General features: G+C 37.1%; 1 protein-coding gene across 3 annotated transcripts; it reads right to left on the reverse strand.

The window, feature by feature from the left end:
• Nucleotides 1–9,686: 9,686 nt before the first annotated feature.
• On the reverse strand, nt 9,687–20,049 carry BET1 (Bet1 golgi vesicular membrane trafficking protein). Of its 3 annotated transcripts, XM_042966570.1 has the most exons (6): nt 19,628–19,778; nt 19,368–19,454; nt 15,871–15,995; nt 13,249–13,305; nt 11,668–11,701; nt 9,687–9,958 (listed from the first exon to the last, which is right to left on the reverse strand). In XM_042966570.1, exons 2-6 carry the CDS (start codon nt 19,423–19,425, stop codon nt 9,900–9,902), a joined length of 333 nt encoding a protein of 110 aa, XP_042822504.1. In that variant the 5' UTR covers nt 19,426–19,454; nt 19,628–19,778; the 3' UTR covers nt 9,687–9,899. The 3 variants fall into 3 exon arrangements, with proteins under 3 accessions (XP_042822504.1, XP_042822496.1, XP_007076758.1); XM_042966562.1 differs by lacking the exon at nt 9,687–9,958 and having other exon boundaries at nt 11,541–11,701; nt 19,628–19,776; XM_007076696.3 differs by lacking the exons at nt 9,687–9,958; nt 19,368–19,454; nt 19,628–19,778 and adding an exon at nt 19,847–20,049 and having other exon boundaries at nt 11,541–11,701.
• Between the last annotated feature and the right edge of the window lie 666 nt (nt 20,050–20,715).

Genomic DNA, 20,715 nt, shown 5'->3' on the forward strand with positions numbered 1-20,715 from the left:
GTACGTAAAAACAACCAACATCCACCACACAAGCCTTGCTCTGTCATTTTTCTATGTAATGGCGAGGATATACAACCAACTGAAAAGTGTTTTATAAATATTTTCATTTAAAAATATGTTTGTGTGGCCTGAAAATAGAATTTTCCCTTACGTGTCAAGTCATAAATTAGTAAACTCAATTTACCATTATCTAAAATTTTTATAACCCTCTCCTCTTTTAAATATGATTGCACAGAAAACCAGTAGCTAGATTCTGTTTATTTTTTAAATTTACCTTCAGAGAGTATGATGTATTTCAGAGGGATTTAAGTTGCCTATTAAAGTTATACCTTCCTTTGTGTTTCAGATTACTTCAATTCATTCACTCGGTAAATATTTATTGAGCACCCGGACACTGGGAATTGGCCAGGGCTGACAACAAACAGCTCCGATTCTGATAGGACTGATCATTTACTTTGCCAATAAGTATGGCCAGTTTTAATCCTGTGCTCCTTTGACCTCTTAACCTCAGGCATGGGAGCCAAGAGCTTACACAGCAGTGACTTTTTCCCTCTGTTGCCAGAGGGTTTCACCACTTCTCTTGGTCTTAGTGAAGCTGGTATACGATCTGATGTTACAAGTGAGTGGAATAAATCTTCTTAAACTACCATCATCCTATGTGTTTTCCCAGATTTGACTCTCCGGCTGTGTTTATCACTGTCTGTAAGGATACTTTTTCTTATACCAGTGGGCACAAGGCTTTGAAAAGGAACAGCACATTTGAGGCCATACCATCTCCTCATGCAATAGCAGGTGTGACATAATTACATGAGTTTGGGGAATAAATTTAAGTTCCTCTCTGACCACTCCCCTCATTCCCATTAGTCCTAACCTTTAAGTCTGGAGTGCTGCTACTTTAGGCTCTATTATGGAGTTCTGTCGATTAGAGTGGTTTCATTTCATAAGCCATTGTTCCCCCATTTTTATTGGTCTCAAAGCCCTGAAAATAAGGCAAGGGACAGTTCACATTTGAAAGAATATGACCAAATAAATCAGGTACTCTTGTTACCTTTCAAGTGTCACTCTTATGTTCATCTCCTTGCTTCTATGTTCATTATTCCTCTTATTGAAAAAATATATTTAGGATGGCTTTTCCTCATCTTTAGTGTTTTGCATTTTAAATTTTTAAAAATATTTTTATTTATTTTTGAGCTGGAGGCAGAGTGCGAGAGGGGGAGGGACAGAGAGAGAGGGAGACACCGAATCCGAAGCAGGCTCCAGGCTCCCAACTGTCAGCACAGAGCCTGATGCAGGGCTCGAACTCATGAACTGCAACCTCATGACCTGAGCTAAAGTCTGCAGCAGCTCAACCCATTGAGCCACCCAGGTGCCCCATGTTTTGCATTTTTAATGTGGTACACATAGCTGTGGGATTTCTTGTTCTTCTCTTTCCTTTATGAGTCTGCTTGCATCATAGGGTGGCATATCAGAGAATTTCATTCATTATCTCTTAAAACTTTTCCCCATTTCCTTTTCTTCCATTTTTTCCCTTGGGAATATTCGATACAAGCTGGAGTTCTCATTTTGCGTATCTTTATTTCACTTTCAGTTTCTACTTGTTGTCTTTCTGTGCTGCATTCTAAATAGTCTGTTCAATCACGTTCGGCCATCTGCAGATTTCCCCTTTTTTTTTCTTTTCTTCTTATATATCCAGGACCTAGAACGTTTTAGAGCTGGTGATCGTGCTGTTTGTGATGAACCACAGTGGTACTCCTGTGATGTGTGAATTTAATGATTTTATCTTTCTTCTGTTCCCCTAACACCAATCTTCTTACCAATTCTGCTATTTCGTTGGCTAAGCTAATGATCAGAAATTTGATAATGAGAAATAAGGTAGCCAGACCAGCAAGACAAATCCGTTTGTCTTTGTTATTCTATCTACATGTACACTCTTGTCTCAATCGATCCTCAGTTTTCTTTCAGTTTTACCTGTGAAAATATGCTGACCAGAAGCTTGCATTTATGAAATGATGTGTTGGAATTAGATAGTGTCTCATTTCCAGTTCAAAATTATATAGTACTGTGAACCTGCCAGAAAATTATAGGTCTGAAAATCCATGGTAGACCTAAAGAGCTGAGTTTCTAAGTTGCTAATATTTATCACTTGCCTTTCATGAATGAGAATGGACTGTCTGATCTGAAAGATATAAAATAAAACTTGTATTTCCTCTGATTCCCCTTTTCAGTAGGTATCAAGGTGACATGTAAAGAAAGGTGATGACTAGGAATGCCTAAGTGGCTCAGTAGGTTAAGTGTCCAGCTCTTGATCTCAGCTTAGGCATTGATCTCAAGGTCATGAGTTGGAGCCCCATGTTGGGCTCTGCATTGGACATGAAGCCTACTTAAAAAAAATGTGATGACTGTACAGTGTATCATCCATGGCAGCAAAATGTGGACCACCGGGAATGTTAGGCTGACTGGATGGGCCTATCTGCCTGCAGTGGTGATGTACTGCCCCACTCCTTGACCTGAATAAGTCCTTGGTCTGTGTGCCAATGACAACTCCTAGTGAGAAGCTGCCACTTACATTGCTGACTAAATGGGTTACACATCTTGTTAGGACTTTGTACGAAATGCAGACTTTTTCACTAAGGACAGGAGTCAGTTCCAATTACTTAGGAATAGAAACAGAAGGAAAAAAAGAAAACTTTAAAAAAGTCTAGGTTATGGGGTGCCTGAGTGGCTTAGTCAGTTAAGTCTCCAACTCTTGATTTCAGCTCAGGTCATGGTCTCATGGTTCATGGGATTGAGCCCCACACTGGGCTCTGAGCTGACAGCGTGAGGGCTGCTTGGGATTCTCTCTCTCTCTCTCTCTCTCTCTCTCTCTCCCCCCTCTCTCCCCCTCTCTCCCCCTCTCTCTCCCCCTCTCTCCCCCTCTCTCCCTCCCTCCCTCTCCCTCCCTCCCTCCCTCCCTCCCTCTCTCTCTCTCTCTCTGTCTCTCTCTCTCCGTCTCTGCCCCTTCCCTACTCATGCATGCCTCCATGCATGCTTGTTCTCTCTCTCTCTCTCTCTCTCTCTCTCTCTCTCTCTCTCTCAAAATAAACATTTTTTTTTACTCTAGGTTTTTTTGGGAATGGAAGGCCCTGCTAACCTGATCAACTTGGGTCCAATATGCTCATAAACCTCTTATGTTTTAAAGTATGAGTAGTTATAGGAGAGGAGGAATATGAAATAGCTTTCCTCCACTCTTGTGCCACTTGTGTCTGATGAAGTGGCATCTGTTCTTGACCCTGTAGGGGAGCATCTGATTTTAACTCATGCTCCCTCAACTTTATAAAAGGGAAAGCCATGAGAAAAATGTGAAATTAGCAACATTTTTTGGCCCCTAATTAACTTTATGGGTATACTATTGTGCCTCCAATATTCAATGAAGCTCAGCTAGTAACCGAACTTGGCATAGTATTAATCAAGCCACAAAATTTTTTTGTTTATTTATTTATTTTGAGAGAAAGAGTGTGAGAAGAGGAGGGGCAGAGAGAGGGGGGAGACGGAATCCCAAGCAGGCTCCGTGCTATCAGCGTACAGCCCATCACAGAGCTGGATCCCGCAAACCATGAGATCATGACATGAGCCAGAGCCAAGAGGTGGTTGCTCAACTGACCGAACCACCCAGGTGTCCCAAGTCACACATTTTTATTAAGGATTTCCTATGGTATCGGCACTGGAATTTTAGTGAGAGATGATAAAAAAGATATGTTCTCTGGTTAATTTATTCATCAAATGCTTCTTGGAATTTACTCTTGTGCCATGGGCTCTAGGGAAGGCACAGGTGTTTAATATAAGATCTCTTATATTGGTAGATACCAAATATTTCTTAATACAACAAAAATACCTTAGTTTTGATAGTTAAAAATGTCCTTTTCCATGAATAATTTTCATGTTCTTTTATTATGAGAAATTCATATCTCTAAAAAATGTAGTAAAACTGAGTATATGGGATATATAGTCACCAGATGCCACAGATAGTTTTTGAAGAGGTAACAGTTGCTAAAAAGTTTCTCACTGGTAAGGAAGAAATGAGTTTTAAATACTAGGTGGTACCAGAGCAATGTATTTACAATAGCTCTAAGTAAGTACTAGAACAAAAATTGACAGTCATGCATAAATATGTATATAAAATAAATAAATATATATAGAATAAATTTTATGTAGAGAGAGAAAATATATATTCTTCTTTCCTTCTCACTTGTTTACAAATATTCAGCTTATATTAAACCTTATTACATGAGAATTTCCTAGTGGTTAATCTTGGATGTATGAAAGTACAAAGAACTTAAGCGACTCCCTCAAAGGCAGTTGGCTAACCATTAGCCCAACAGGCAGATGCAGATATACTACATGTACGAAAGCAGATAGATTAAACTTTGCATTAAACAATTTTGTGTTAAGCAAGTTGTCTTATCTCACCTGCAAAGAAGTTCACAGTAAGGAGTCTGGTGTTGCCACTTGCTCTGTGTGACCCTGATTGGGAGTGCAAAGAAAATTTTTGTGCTTTTCTAGTTTTCTGCCAGAGTCTTAAATATGCCAATGCCCTCATGCTGTTTCTGCTGAGCCTTCAAAAGTAATTTTGTGGAAGTTTTGAAGATGAAACAGTGTGTAATCAATAAGAATGTTCTCTATCCGCATTGATCCCACTTAAATAGCTCTCTCTATGAATTCTAGAAACTATTTGAGAAATAGCTTAAAATTAAATTATTTAATCGTGAGAAGTAAATCCAGAAAAAGTAAAGAGAATCCAAGGGAGCTGACTAGCACACACAATTCAGAAATTTTCTTGTCTTTAAAATTATTTTTAATGTTTAATTATTAGAGAGAGAGAGAGAGAGAGAGAGCAGGGGAGGGGCAGAGAGAGAGGGAGACACAGAATCTGAAGCAGGCTCCAGACTCTGAACTGTCAGCACAGAACCCGAGGCGGGGTTCGAACCCACGAACCATGAGATTATGACCAAAGTTGGCCCCTTAACCGACTAAGTCACCCAAGCAACCCCAGAAATTTTCTTGTCTTAAAGATAAAAAAAAGAAATTTTCTTGTCTTTTGAGCAATAACCTGGAAGATAATCCATTAATCACTGAAGGAATTTTAATCTGGTAGTATGGACATCTTTAACAAAAATCACTGGAACATATTTATTCTCCCTGGAAAACGTGTGTGTGTGTGTGTGTGTGTGTGTGTGAGAGAGTATGTGTGCGTGCACGCATGCACAAACAAAAGAAACCCAACTTACCTTTAATTTTGTTTAAATAATGTTTAAGTAATATATTAAATAAATATACATAAATGTGAAATTATAATACTTTAAAAGGAGGCTTTAAAATGCTAAACATTAAATCTGTCTATAAGAGACTAAAGCATTTTATTCCAATAATTTTTCTGCGTACAGTTTATCTCACATAACACTTATGCTCCAGTTTCCTTGAAAGTAAAGAATATACGTTTAAAGCCAATGCATTATTGAATAATGCAGAAAGCTTAATAAGTTATTGGTTTTTAGGACTATTCATTAATAAGAAAGTTGAGGAGAAAGGAATAATTATAAATATTCTTTTAAAATATAAATTGATGACCTAACAAAGTTTTTCACTGTTTATTAAAATCTGTTTCATGTGGACCTTTTTTTTTTTTTTTTTTTCAGGTATGGGGTTTTTTGCTTATTTCCAAATTCACTGTGGTCATGAGAGAAGCTGTTAAGTACTGAGAAAGTCAGATTCAGCTGTCTGCTTTAATGTGAATCACGCCATGATTGTGGATCTTTGAAAAAGCATGGTAGGAACAATTTTTTATAGAATTACATAATATTAGACCCTTGTTGAAGTTAGCAAAGTTGACTTAATTACTAAAAAGAAAACAATAAACGTTTATTTTTCTTCATAAACATCATAAAAACTTTGTAGAATACTTACATTTACAATGGATAATATGGTTATATTTGTAGCTATTAAAGTTATAAATTATTAAGCTAATGTGAATTTTAGAATCTCACATGTAGTTTGTGGATAATGTTTTTATTAAAACATATTGTGTTTTTCTATCTTTCTGTTCATTTTGAAAAGTAAGGAAAGATTATTTTAAGACCTGGTCCTGGCACTTTGCAAGTCTCTTCAGTTTATATGGTCGTCCTTCAAAGGCTTGTGAAAAATTCTTCTAAAAAGGTGAGACCCAGTGAGTTGAACTCTTCAGCTAAGATAAACTTTAGAAGCCAATACTTTTTTTTTAATTTAAAGAAAATTTTGTTTAACGTTTATTTATTATTGAGAGACAGACACAGAGTGTGAGCAGGGGAGGGGTAGAGAGGGGGGGAGACATAGAATCTGAAGTAGGCTCCAGGCTCTGAGCTGTCAGCACAGAGCCTGACATGGGGCTTAAACTCACAAACTGCAAGATCATGATCTAAGCCGAAGTTGGTCGCTCAACCAACTGAGCCACCCAGGCGCCCCAGAAGCCAATACTTTTCTAAACAGAAAAAAGCTTTTTTAAATATACAGAGTGACCCTTGCACTCTGTTTGAACATCCAATTGCAGGGAAAAGCATGGAGAATGACTATAATCACCTACCCTTTTTGTATATGATTCATATACAGAACTTGAACTATCAAAGGATGGAAGGTCCATAAATGTAGCATGAGTTTATGCATGCAAATTAAGAAAAGGTTGACATGCAAAATGCACAAATGATCTTCTAAGAGTCCACTGTCTTTGAAAAATACTATTCTCAAGTTAATTTATCAATTTAACTTCATGTTGCCTAATTTTGTTTTCTATTAAAATTTAAGTGAGATGTCCTCATCTAAAAAACAAGTAACTTATACATCTTTTAAAAGAATATTTGTCATCAGTATAGCCAGTGGTATGCTACAGTACCTTGTACCAGCTCATGAGAGCCAATTGTGCAGATATTTTCACAACTGTGTTCAGTGATGTCACATTGGTAGATTGAAATCAAGTGTAGTGGGAATATTTACACCAAAGAAATAAAAAATTACTATAAATCACCGTCCTACCCTTCCCAGCCCCAGAAAGCTGGTTTCTGGGGCTATACCATTAAATATTAATATGTAATGAAATGAAATGAGAAATTTGCTTGGAGTCAGAATCCAACTTTCCAGTTAGGGAAACATTTTGGAGATTTTCTTCAGAGAATATTATAAAAGATTAACGTGGTTCTCATAAAAATCCACTCTGCCTTATTAAAATATCATCAAAGTATAATGAAGTTCATCAGAAAGAATGAATAGGTATCTATTAACTATGAAAACACTACGAAAGTCCAATAATTAAAATAGTGTGTTACTGGTGCAAGAATAGAAAACTGGATAGAACAAAATAAATACCCCAGCAAAAGACCCTATATGTAAGAGCAAGAAAATGTTATCCAATATTTACTGTGAGAATAACTAGTTGGCACTTTGTAAATTAAAAAGAAAATCATTTGTGGGGCTCAGTCTGTTAAGTGTCTGACTTTGGCCCAGGTCATGATCTTGAGGTTTGTGAGTTCGAGCCCCACATCAGGCTCTCTGCTGAGGCTTCGGATTCTGTGACTCCCTCTCTCTGCCCCTCCCCTGCTCACACTCTGTCTCTCTCAAAAATAAATAAACATTTAAAAAAAAATTAAAAAAAAAAAGAAAATCATTTGTGCCCTGTACCTCATACAGTTAAGTACGTTTCAAAATGGAATTAAAAAATATAACTGTAGAGAAAGTAAAAGGAAATAGAATGTTTATCAACTGTTTCATCAAACCTCTACAGGTAGACAACTTTCTAAGTTTCTCTCTTCAGACTTCTGCTTCCAAAGCTGAACTCTGTTGCTTTCATTCTAATAATGTAAATAAGATAGATACACTAAAATATCACAGATTTTTTTTTTTTTTTTTTTTTAATTCCATCAGGGGTGTCTGGGTGGCTCAGTCGGCTAAGCGTCCAACTTTGGCTCAGGTCATGATCTCACGGTCCGTGGGTTCGAGCCCCGCGTCGGGCTCTGTGCTGATAGTTCAGAGCCTGGAGGCTTCTTCAGATAATGCGTCTCCCTCTCTCTCTTTCCCTCCCCCACTCACGCTCTGTCTCTATCAAAAAATGAATGAACGTTAAATTTTTTTTTTTAATTCCATCAGATTGCTGAGGCTGCAAAGAAACCTAATTGAACTAACTTCCAGAAAGTGGTGACCCCTCACTAGAAGAGGAAAGACAGCGGTTTCCTTCTGTAGCAGGATGGTGGGGCGGGGAGGCCAGGCAGTGGGGAGAAATTTTTTCAGCAACATGTGGGTGAGTGTGACCGATTAGATTTCTAAGCATCCGACCACAAAGGCAACATCTACCACTGAGTCCCAGGAACCCATTCTAATTTCTTTACAAGTAATATCACTTAATTAGCACAGTAATGCTGTGTTACCACTACCTATATACAATTTTTATTCCTGTTTTACAAAGAGAGTACCTGAGGTGGAGAGGTCATCCGCCCAAACTTATGAGTGGGAACCAGGATTTATGTTCAGCCAGTGTGACCTCATAGCTCTCAGTCTTAGCTATGGTGCTATTCTGCTTCCCAGTAAATATTTAGTCAAAGGTTATTCATCAGTATAGCCTGATGAAGTTATTTACTAACTGAATGAACCCACATTATCAAGCGCTTTTCCCACTTTCTCTACAAGAAAGCAAATTCAATACATATAATTTGAAATTTAAGAGCATTGAAAAAATAGGACAACTAGTTTATTTTATAGAACAAGCTTTCTATGGATGCAGGTGCTGGGTTTTCTGCTCCAGAATTCTGATGTTTAAGATGGTGCATATTTGCTTTAGATTTAACGACTATTCTCTGTTCTAGTAGTATCCAAGAATTAATTTGCATGCCAATTTAAATTCTATCAATAATATGTGTAATTCTCCCTCTCCTCATTGTAGAGACCTACACCTTGTATCCAAAAGGGATGGTGCAGGTAAGTAATACTTTCTTTTCTGTGCAAATGTGTTAGCATACTTCCAAGGACCAACTCATAGTGAAATGAAGTGACTAGATACTTGGCAGAAAAATGTGGACATTTGGGATTTTTATAAATTGCTTCCTCAATTTTCTCCACCCTTTAAAATATAGAATATATAGTGTGTCACCCACCACCCAAATATCTGCAAGTCTTACACTGTCTGAATAAAAACTATAGTGTGAATATTTTGCCTGAATTGTTATAATCAACTTCCCAGACACCTATAGCAATAAAGTACTATAGAGTTAGCAATGGGCTTGTGAAGGATTATGAAGGGCTAAAACTTTTCCATATTTGAGGTGTTCCCCCAATTTTATTTCTGGGAGTACTTTTTGCTAGGGGTTTCCAAACAAAAGGAAGAAATGGTGCTGTCAGAAGAATCTCTGATGGGGCAGGGACAGGCCCTTCCAGAGAAGTCTGCTGCCTGCCAGGAATCTCAGCCAACCTGTTTTAGGCAGTTTTTAGAAAGAATTGTAAAATAAGAAATGGACAGTGCAGTGATGAGAATCACTTTTACATCGCCCCCAAACCCCATTTCCTGAAATCCCCACCTCCTTGATAATATCTAACATTTAAATAGTGTTTTAATACTTTACAAAGACTGTCATATAACAGCCAAACCTTAATCTTGAAATCCATCCCCCACTTGCCATCACTGGTTTTCCCAAGGCTTTGATATTTCATTTATTCCCATTGTTGGTTCTCTTGTTTCCATCTTCTAGTCATTTTTCTTTGGCCTTCTGTTCTTCCTTTTGCAATTTTAATTATTGACAATGATTTTTGAGTCTTCCCTGAGCTCTGATGTCACACAGTTGGCACAGAGTACACAGTTAAATAATTCTTCGAAACTGAATCAATCTCTGATAGGGATGTCCACTTGGAAGTCACAGCATCATCTCAAAGCCTGACACCAGCATGTTGTCTTGTAAAATATCTGATGTGTCTGTTAACAATAGGGAGAACTAGTATTTATTATGTGTCATGTATTTTCAATAAATTATCTACCTCTCACAACAATCCTAGGAAATAGGTGAATAAAGAATGAAGAAACAGTCCCAAAAGGGACTGAGCAAGTTAAGGAATGGTGATCTGAACTCAGGTCATCTAACTCAAACCAGAGTCCCTTATATCACATCATAAATCTTCCGGCCTCTTATATGAAAAGTCACTTAACCCCTCTCAGTTCTGGTGTTTCCACCTGTCCAGTAGAGGCCTGATGATAAACACAGCCAAAGACAGGACCTGAATTGATAGGTAATTAAGGATGAGCAAAAAGGATTGCACTCAGCAAAATCAAAGATAATAGACTTACAACTGAAAATACAAAGAAAGAGATTTTTCAAACTGAAGTCATGATTTATGTCATTTGTTTGAAGCAAATTCTGAAATAACACAAATATATTAACTTTTTCCTGATTTTGTTTGGGATCTGTTTTCAGGACCATGTCTCAGATTCTATGTAAAAACAACAACAACAAAGAAAACAACACTTGAACAAAGAGGCAACAAAGACAATATATTTCACTAAAAATTTTATTTTTAGAGCCCATCAATGGGCAAATCCCAAACAGTAGCAATACAGAGTATTTAAGAACATTTTAATATTTCTTTCTATCCATCTTTGTTTTCCTTTCCACAAACAAACATACTGGATTAAAGCAACAATACTCTTAACCCCAAGTTCAATGCCTGAGTACTTTCAATATCTATTTTGAACACATAATAAAGCAGAGGCAGTTAATTTTATTTCCACTCGGAGCTTAGCAATTACTTTAGCTTCACATTATTCTATCACAAATTATAACCAAATGGCCTACCTAAGCAGCTAAAATCATAAAATTATTATAAGCCAAGTCAATGGTATGTATAAAGTTAACAAAAAACAACTAGACTAGTATACATTTGTTTTGGGCCCTACAAGAAATATGCCAAAATAACAAGCTTTAGTAAAAGATGAGGTCCTTGGGCAGAGGAGAACGAGAAGTCATATCATCAAAAATTTTGAGGAAAACTTAGGTAAGAGGAAATCAGCCTATAATTTTAACCAAATGAAGGAAGAAAGGGGAATACATTATCAGGGTTGATGACAACTTGGGAAAAGACATATAGCATTCAATCACAAACTTGTTCACTACCTCAAGAGCTCAACATCAGGCTCTCCAGGCATTCTGTTATTCTCCCACTAAGTTTCTTCACGTGAACATAAACCTACATTTATGCTAATAACAGAGTATTATACGGCTATTTAATCTGATGGCAAACAACAGGAAAAAAAATTCTTAGGGCCAGACTGACTTCAGCCCATCTCAGTACCCCTGAAAATAGGGGCAAAAAATTAATCATTAAGAAACAGTATTCAAAGAGTACTGTATTACCTAATGTGATTTATAAAACAAGCACAATTCAGTAATCGTCAATGGAAAAAGTCATAATATTTGAAAATTAGGAATGTTTTGATGCTGATTTTTTTACCAAAATGGTACTCCAAACAGTTAAGTTGGAACAAATCCCGAACTCACACTTACTTGCATCACCTCAGTTTAATAATCCAATAAATGACAAAAAAGACAAACAATGAAAACAGCATCATATAGCACAACAGCTTTGTTTGGCTCCCTCTAGATAAAATCTTCAGTTTTCCCATAGTTTTACCTAGAAATCCAGTTGTAGAATCAAACTGTGAATCCTATGAGGAGAAAAGGAAAACAAAATAGTTAGATTCTAATATTGTACATATGCACATTTAAGTAATTGAATATACTGTTCTTAGAATACATTTTTAATGAAATTTTTAGTGTTTAATCAATTCAAGAGCCTGTTTATAACTTGGGTAATCAAGCCTGATTACTCTGTGCAAAATAGAGTAATTCTCTCAATGAATAAAAAGCTCTTTCATCGAATAAACATTTCTTTCAGCATCAGAGTAATTCAAAATCCCAAACTATTTAGGTCTTTTTCCAATTGTGTGAATTAAGACACTAATAATAAAGGTAAGTAGTTTGTCTACTATCATACAGGTGTTTGATTCTCAGTTTTTGTTGGGGCATTGCTCTCAAAGGGCAAATGGTTGGTTGCTTTCAGTAATTCAGTATGATAATTCATCTAAAGTTTAATATGGTTAGCAGTTAAAGGTACTTTACTTTTAAGATTCTTTAATTCAGATAGCTGACTTTGAAGTACAGCAGAGTTTATTAAAAGTTAAGAGAATATCATGTAAAGGTAGTAAAATGTGGTTAAGACTCCAAATATGGATGGGGAAAACTACCATATTAAAACATAGTTGGAAACTGGAAAAGTCCTAAAGATGAGAGGACTAGGTGTAGATTAGAAATACTGCACTTTCACAGAAATCTCAGTATCCTAAGATGTAAAGGCCCCAGCATAATGACAGCATTTGCACAGCTCGGGCTCTATGTAGTTCAAGCACTTCAGATCTATAGCTCTTCACCAGGGTTATGTATCACAATCACCTGGGACACTTTTCTTTTTCCAAAATACATATATGTAGGTCCCTCCCCCTAAAATTCTATTTAGATTGAGAACTAGCATAAACACTTACAGAAAGTTCCCCAGTGATTTGAATGCACAACCTCCATAAGAACATTGCTTTCAATGACATATTTCTGAATAACACAATTTTAAAAGCAAGTGGAGAAACTAGGGAAGGTCTAGAGAAATTTGACATTCGAAATAAATATTAAAGAATGGTAAGAGGTTCTACAAAGAAAGGTATATGTTGCTGAGCTCCCTTAGACTGGAGAGATAAAAGGCTCTGGGATGTTACTATGTTCAAATCTTATTGATTTGTTCAGAAGTGATCCTTAGGAGATCAAATAGAAATAGGCTCACATTACATGAAAGACAATCAATTGGATGGATATGAAGTGCTTTTTGATTACTTGGTAGTCAGTATTCATTGAGATCTCCAAGAACACTCAAAACAGTCATTTTTCCTGAGTCTTTAACAGTGTTTTAAACATAAGATTAAAAATACAATGGCTTCCACCTCCTCCTCCTACTCACAGTGTGTTAGGTAAGATGAAAAATGCAAGAATGAATAAACCTATTAGTTATTTCAAAGCAATGAGATACAAATAGACCGGAATCCAGAACTTATGATCTCTAGATTAAGTTCAAAATGGATAAGAGTTAAAATGATATTATTCCTGATTAACAGACTAAATTTGAGAATATTAGATCAACTTTCTTAAATTTAAAGTCACAACCACTTACCATTTCAGCTAATAATTTATTTTGATGTTTAACCTCATGGCCTATTTCAATGGAAAGCTATTAAAAAAAAAAAAAAGACACATGCATTATTACTCACATAATGGCATTTAAGTGTTATAGAGTAAAATGCCATTCTAAGCATACACATTTTCTCAAAACTGTCTTCTAAAACTATAAACTACATATAGTTTTTTCTGATAATTTTTCCACTGACATTAAAGGAAAATAAATTTAGAATTTCTACTGTTTCCCAACTATGGATATTGTCTCCCTGCTCTACATTTTGATTTCATCTTAATATTCAATTCCATCTTTTAATTTTGGTACACACTTCTCTCTGGTTCTCTTATCCTTGCATGCTTTTTTCTTCCTCTCTTTATATTGTTCATACAACAGCATTTATATGTATATTTTCTTCTTTACATTTTAAGAGATACATATAAGTACTTATATTATCAATTCAAATCTACATGGGACATTACTTTGAATATATGCCTAAACTAGTTATTTATTCAGATTCTTTTTTAAAAATGTTTATTTGAGAGAAAGAGAATGAGCAGGGGAGGGACAGAGAGAGAGAGAGAAAGAGAATCCTAAGCAGGTTCTGCGCTGTCATCATAAAGCCCAATGCAGGGCTCGGTCTCAACTGCAGGGCTTGGTCTCATGAACCATGACATCATAATTGAGCCAAAATCAAGAATAGGAGGCTTAACTAAGTCATGGGGTGCCCTATTTAGATTCTAAAAGTTTTTCTTTAAAGTATGACAATAAACTGGAAAAAGATTGACAAGTTATTGTTAAGGCTCATCCAAGCCTTAAAAAAATACAATTTAAGTGATTATTGCTGTTATTCAGACCAAAGCCTATTCAATACTTTATATGACAAATTCATTAAAGGCTTCACTTCCAAGATATTTGGATAAATTACAAGCAACAAATGAAAATCTTGGCAAACCATTGCAAATATTGTTCTCAACTTCTCTTGTGTGGAAAGTATATGGGGTGATACACAAAATCACACTAGAATTCTATAGATCAGAACATGAGCTTTTTCCCCAAATTTAACAACCCAGAGATAATAAAGCAACTATAAAGCCAAATAGCCCAAATCACCTAACTACTTTCTACAACTTTCATTCATGACAAGGAAAGAAATTTCCCAGGGGGTGGGGGGGTGGGGAGGTAAAGCTTTCTTCCAATAAGGAGCTAAATTATCAATGTCAGAGTTAAAAATAAATAATTCTTAATTCTCTATCAATGTTGATTTTCTAAACTGTTAACATTATACAGTATTACTTAGTTCATAAATCAACTCTTCTTGATCTAATATGACTTTGAAAACAACACTCTTTTCAGAATGTTATTAGTATCCAGGCTGAACACAATTGTATTTTCCAAAGACTAATGAAATACCAATTAAGTTTTAGCAACATGAGTTTCTACTGAAGGCTCTATGAGTTTATAGCATGTTTACTGTAATACAGAATCAATTACATACACTGTTAAAATCATATTTTTGTAATTCTTTTACTTAACACATGTTAAACTCAATACCACTGATAACGAATTATGCTTAGGTGCTGTGTTAAAGATAAAAATAAAAACAGAAAACCCTACATTCTGGTAAATTTCTTTTACATACAAATAATCCCAATGCAGATTCCTATGCAATACATGCTGTAGAAATGGTGCAAACTGTCTTATGTTCACAAGGAAAAGAGTTACTTTTGATGTGGTAATTAGGTAAAGCTTGCAGGAAGGAAGGAGTGCAGTGAAGTGGAGCCTTTACTATTAAAGGCTTTGGCCAATGTAAGGAGGGAAAGGACACCTCCCCAGTAAAGGGAGAGTATGATCAAAGATGTGGGAGTGCAAGTGACACCATGCACAGGACGAGAGATTCTCTAATGTGTCTGGCAGAAAACATATACACATTCCAGAAGTGTAGGAGATAAGGTCTGATAAGCTGTGGATAATCTCTAAAGGACCCATTTAACCAAGCTACAGAGTATGGATTTTATTCTTACATCATGGGAAGGCACTGAAGACTTCTGGGAGCAAAGGATGCAATTTTACAAACGCTCCAAAAAGATGGCGGAACATGCAAAAAATGAGGAATAAATAGGTTACAAGGCTCTCTCCATACTTTGCCTACGAAAACCAGGGGATAGTATCAGAAATAGAAAAGTAGAAACAGAAAGAAGGAAGCACAAAACTCAGTGACTAACGTGATGTACAAAGATAGAAACACTGAGATGTGTAGCTTAGTATACTAGAAGAACGAAAGTCAGGAGAAGAACTGCTTGGGGGTGGAAGATGTACCGCTCTGAGACATTACTACAGACAACATATAGTACTGTAGATTTACACACACACACACACACACACACACACACACACACAGCTAAAGTTAAAAAAAATAAATGTACAATTATGTTTTGATTTGGCCACACTTTTAATCTTCTATTCAAATCATGTTTAAATTTTGAGTGTACTTTGACCTCACTGAACTATACACAACTTGGGTAACTGAATTCCTCCATATGATACCAACAAATAGTTTATAAGTACATGTGTATACATAAATACACAAATTGGAAAGTATATCATCTGTTATGTACTTACAGATTTTATAGCAGTTACTTTGCTTCTCAGACTTTCAGTGAGTCTCTCATTTTCTTCTTCACAGGCACTGTACCCACTGTTAGCATACCCATAGTTCCCATAGTTGCCTGGAGGTACTCCTTCACCTGCAAGGATCAGAGTCACAGTATAGTTGTAGCAAAAACAAGCCACCTTTGAAGCCTTGATAGAAAAGAACCAAAAAAGACCCCTGGAGGGCGTTGCAGACCACATATGTCTATAACATTCACACTTCAAAGGAATTTTAAAAATTAATAACCAAATGGAGATCAGAACTTTTCTAATGCCCTCTTTTAAGCAAAGAATACTCAATTTGTTTTATACTTATTTATTGATTGCTTATTAATTGCCCACAAGACACTAAAGTAGGCACTGATCTACAAGGATATTCAGGATACATTCCTTCTCCATAAAACTACAACTTTTAAAAAGGATCTAAAAGTAAGTCTCAACTATCCATTGAAGAAGCTTGGCTACGAAGGGAAAGGGAGCAAGAGGATAAATGTAGCAGGAAAGAGCTCATGGCAGAGGGAGGGTCCTTTATTTGCATTTCTTTCTTTTAAATAGAAGAGAGAACTTATGGAAAATAACTTATGGAGAACATTACCTGAGAATTAAGAGGGGAATTCATTCAACAAATATTTCAGAAACTTCCATGTGTCAGATCCATTGTTCTTTCTAGGTACTACTTTTTGGAGCTTATCGTCTGTGGAATTGCACTTCAGAATACATAGTCCCAGCTACTATCTAATAAAGTGCTTGATATTCACCAGGCAATCAAACGGGTAGAGTGAGCCTGAAGAGTGAATCTATATATAAATATGCTAAAGGATTGAGAGAGGAAAGCATAGTTGAGGGTCTTATTTAACCACGTTTTCAAAAGACAGTTGATACAATCAGTTTTCTCAGTAAAGGAAGAGATAAGGCTGTCTTTAAGGAACGGTATCATTTGGAAAAGGCAGTAAGGGGAATAATGAGGGAAAGTGACTAGGACTACACGGATCCTAGGGTGAGAAAATAATCCTGGCCGAGGCAACACACTGTGGTGGTTTCAATCCTCCTGAATGTGTGATTTTTCTGAAGAAGGACTCATCAGCCTGAGTTAGCCCGTGAGAACCTGCATCGTTGGATTGATCAAGAATTTCATCAAGAGATTTACAGCACTGGGGCTGAAGAACAGAGCTCCAAAAGGCTGAGACTGCTTGACAAAAGAGAGGTTTAAGATATGGAATATGGGGTCTATACTGGACAGGAATTGAAGTAGTTACAATGGAGAAATGAGGAAGGGATGATACAGAGACTAGGTCTCTACAAACTCAAAGAGTAGATGGGGCAACAGGGACAGTAAAAGATGGAAGGGTAGGAAGTAGCAGTCAGTGCTCATAGTTGAAGGATGGCTGAAGTGTAAAATGGAAGCTCTTTCAAGACACAGCAGGAACCTTTCTTTAAAAGGTAAAACTCCCTCTGAATTCTTACAGCTCTTGCTGTACATAACAGTAATATCACACTCTAGATAGTTCTACAAGGGCAAAAACTAAATTTGTTTCACTTATGGCTATATATCCCCCACAAATGTGTACACACACACACACACAGATGCACACACACAAAGGCACACTCAATAAATACTTGTAAATGAATTAAATAGAATCTGAATTCACTGTTATGCAACTTTGAATGAGCCTGCCTTTCTCAAGAATGGAATCATAAACTTCTTTGAGGGCAGAGACAGTGTATCATACTTCTATATCCCCTGTACCTAATGAGTACTTTATATGCAGCAGACACACAATTTCCACCACCACCGAAACCACAACAAAATGTTTAACACTTGTTTAAGTGTGTTCCAGGGTAGAAAGATTTGCATTTCCCAAACTTTCCCTCAACTGCTGACACACTATCCATAAAACTCTCCAAATATAGTATGAAAAGTTGTAGGAAAGCTAGTGAATGCCAAAGATCATCCTTAGCCTTTGTCCATTTACATATATGCTACTTCTTTTGGGTAGTTTCTATCAATGAGCCAAATCATTTAGAGATTCATGTGAAGTGTTCCACATGAATATCTATCAGCTTCAATATTTATCCCAAGTTTAAAATTCCAGGCCAATACACACTGATACAAAACAAAACAACACACAGAATTTAAAAAAATTACAATCACAGCACACCAGTGTAAATGATAACAATAGACACTTAAGTAAACGTCTTGTCTTTCCACTCAACTACAAGGGAGCTTCAAAAACAAAACAAAACAAAAGCTCTATCCATATCCATCCTAGAGATTCTAATGTAATTAGTCTGGGCTGCAGTCCAGGTATCAATGCCTTAAAAGCTCTCCAGGTGATTATAATGTACAGTCAGGGCTAAGAACCACAACTTCTCAAGTCACTTTGTTTCCTGCAATTTAAATGATGGCACACTGCTGAGAAAAAAAAAAAAAAAAAAAAAAAAATTCAAAGGGCCCAAAGGACCTATTGCTGAGATCCAAACTCCTTGGCCGGCACTCAAAAGATCTTCTCAATGTGGTTCTGGTTCCATGTCTCCTAATTCAATCAAACTGGCTTAATGATAACCCTTAAACACACTATTCATAATTCTAGTCCTACAACTTTGGGGGGGGGGGTAGGAATAGGGGAGGGGGAGTCTGGTTTCCAACTGGAACTTGCCTGTCTCACCCTCCATTATTCAAGCTCTAGTGCCAAGTTCTGATATCTCCACAAAGTATGCAGTGCTCTATCTCTGAAACCTCTGAGACACTAGCTGTAGAACTTATTCAGTATTTGGATGCATAGTTATCACCTTATACCATAATTTATCTTTGTACATGTTCCTACTCACCATCCTACAGACTGGAAGCTCTGGGAGCACAAACAGGGCCACAATTAACTGTACGCTTAGAGCTTACTCAAGTACACAATAAATGTCATTAATAATGATAAAAAGAAAAAAATTAAGCATATAAAACTGAACTGTTCAAAATTAGTTATTTTTCCCCTACAAGTTACTTGGCTAACTTTCTATGATCCAAGTATTCATAAAAGCTGTATTTTTCAAAAGCTCTTCCTCATACAATTTTTTAATCAATGTATACGTCTAAAGTTACTGGAAAATTTCACTAATTTTAAATACCTGGCACTTTCGAAAAACTTTTTTTTTCCTCTAATTGTAACAACTGAAAAAAAGCAACATTCCCTTTTTCCAAATATTCCATATATTTTCTCAGGTATACTGTACCCCAATTTAGCAGGTTTTTTTTAAAAAAAGTATCTCTTATTAGAGAGCTTCAAAAACCAGAAAATGCTGTTTTATTAGCTGTGCCTTATAATGGCCCCCTTAAAAGTCCTTGTGCTTGGTGAACCTGTTTCCTAAGTTTTCACAGTGGAGCAAGACTCAGATAAGAAATGTTCTGGATAAAATGGCCTTTGCCCCCAATCTTACACACTACAGTCTTTAACAGTAACGACATGTACGTTTACCTTTGTAACTCACTGTTACCAGTTTAATATGATTGTTAGTGTGCTTCGCGTGCAACATTCATTCTTCAAATTTCGCTTCTGAAAAAACTAACATCCAGGACGAGTACAGTATGAGAAACCGAAGCCGGAATTCGGGAAACCCAGCAGTTTTCATAATCACTCTCTGACAGTCATTAACAATTAAAAAAAAACAACCTTGACTATTGAGTTGGCACCTGGACATACCCCACCCCCATTCCTCCACTACTCTATAAACCTACCATTGAAACTTAGGACTGAACCAAACTAAAGAAAAGCTTTTGAATCTGGGACAAATGGTGTGTTTCCACTCGGCACCGCCTCCAAAGACCCTTCCAATACATCCTGTTTTCTGGCCCAGATTCCAGTGACATAAGACCGGTCCGGTTTCCTTCCACATCCCCGCGCCCAGTACGACCAGTTCTAGGGACCCGAACTTCGAACCTCAGCCCTCTTCTTACCCAGGCCTGCACGCCTCATCCTGCCAGAGTAGGGAAGGAAAAAAAGCAGAAGGAGGGGTGGGTAGAAAGGAGCCACGGGCCCCCCGGACGGCGTCTTCAGAACCAGGGCCTGAAGAAACACCAAGTTCTTTCTACAAAGCGCCACGACATCAGTGGACGCTAAACAGCGCGCCGGTTGATGGCGTCACCCAGGCACTTATCACTGCCCTGCGAGGCGGCTTGAATGGCATTCTGGGAAATGTAGTTCACCGTCAACACAGGTAGTGAAACAGGAGCCTGGCGTGAACCGGGCTCCTAGAGTGGGCGTGGCTTCCGGAAGAGGAGCTAGCGCTGGGGCGGCTCCAACTCAGGTTCTCAAGATCTGGCTTTTTGCTGCTGGGCTCGCGCTTCCTGGACGTTACTCTCAGCTTGTTGCCTACCGAGTTGAACCCCGTTGATCTGCCCTTCTCAGACCTTGAGAGGATGGTTGACTCATCTTTCCTGATTCCTCCTCTTACTTCCTCTGACCTCTAGAGTCAGTTCAGGGAAAGTCCAGGAAAACTTGATTCAAGATAATGATCTCATACATAAGTAATCTGAGACCCACCAAAGGAAAGGAAGAGGGTAACAAATTTGTGCTGGGTCACACAGTAGTTAGAAAAATCAGGTCACTTGGAATAGGACTCTTGCTTGGAATAAAGTGGTTAATAAAAGGAACCTGGTTTCCGGAGGCACTAATAAGTTAGTTGCCTGTTACTGGATTGGTTGCATTTCTATAAAGAACATTGGCTATTAGTTGTTGAGGACCAAAGGACCCCTAAACTCTCTCCCACTTAGATCTTTCTAACATACACAAAGGATATTGAGATACATTGCACATTACCATGTGT

Source organism: Panthera tigris, chromosome A2 (genome assembly GCF_018350195.1).
Source record: "Panthera tigris isolate Pti1 chromosome A2, P.tigris_Pti1_mat1.1, whole genome shotgun sequence".
Taxonomy (NCBI): domain Eukaryota; kingdom Metazoa; phylum Chordata; class Mammalia; order Carnivora; family Felidae; genus Panthera; species Panthera tigris.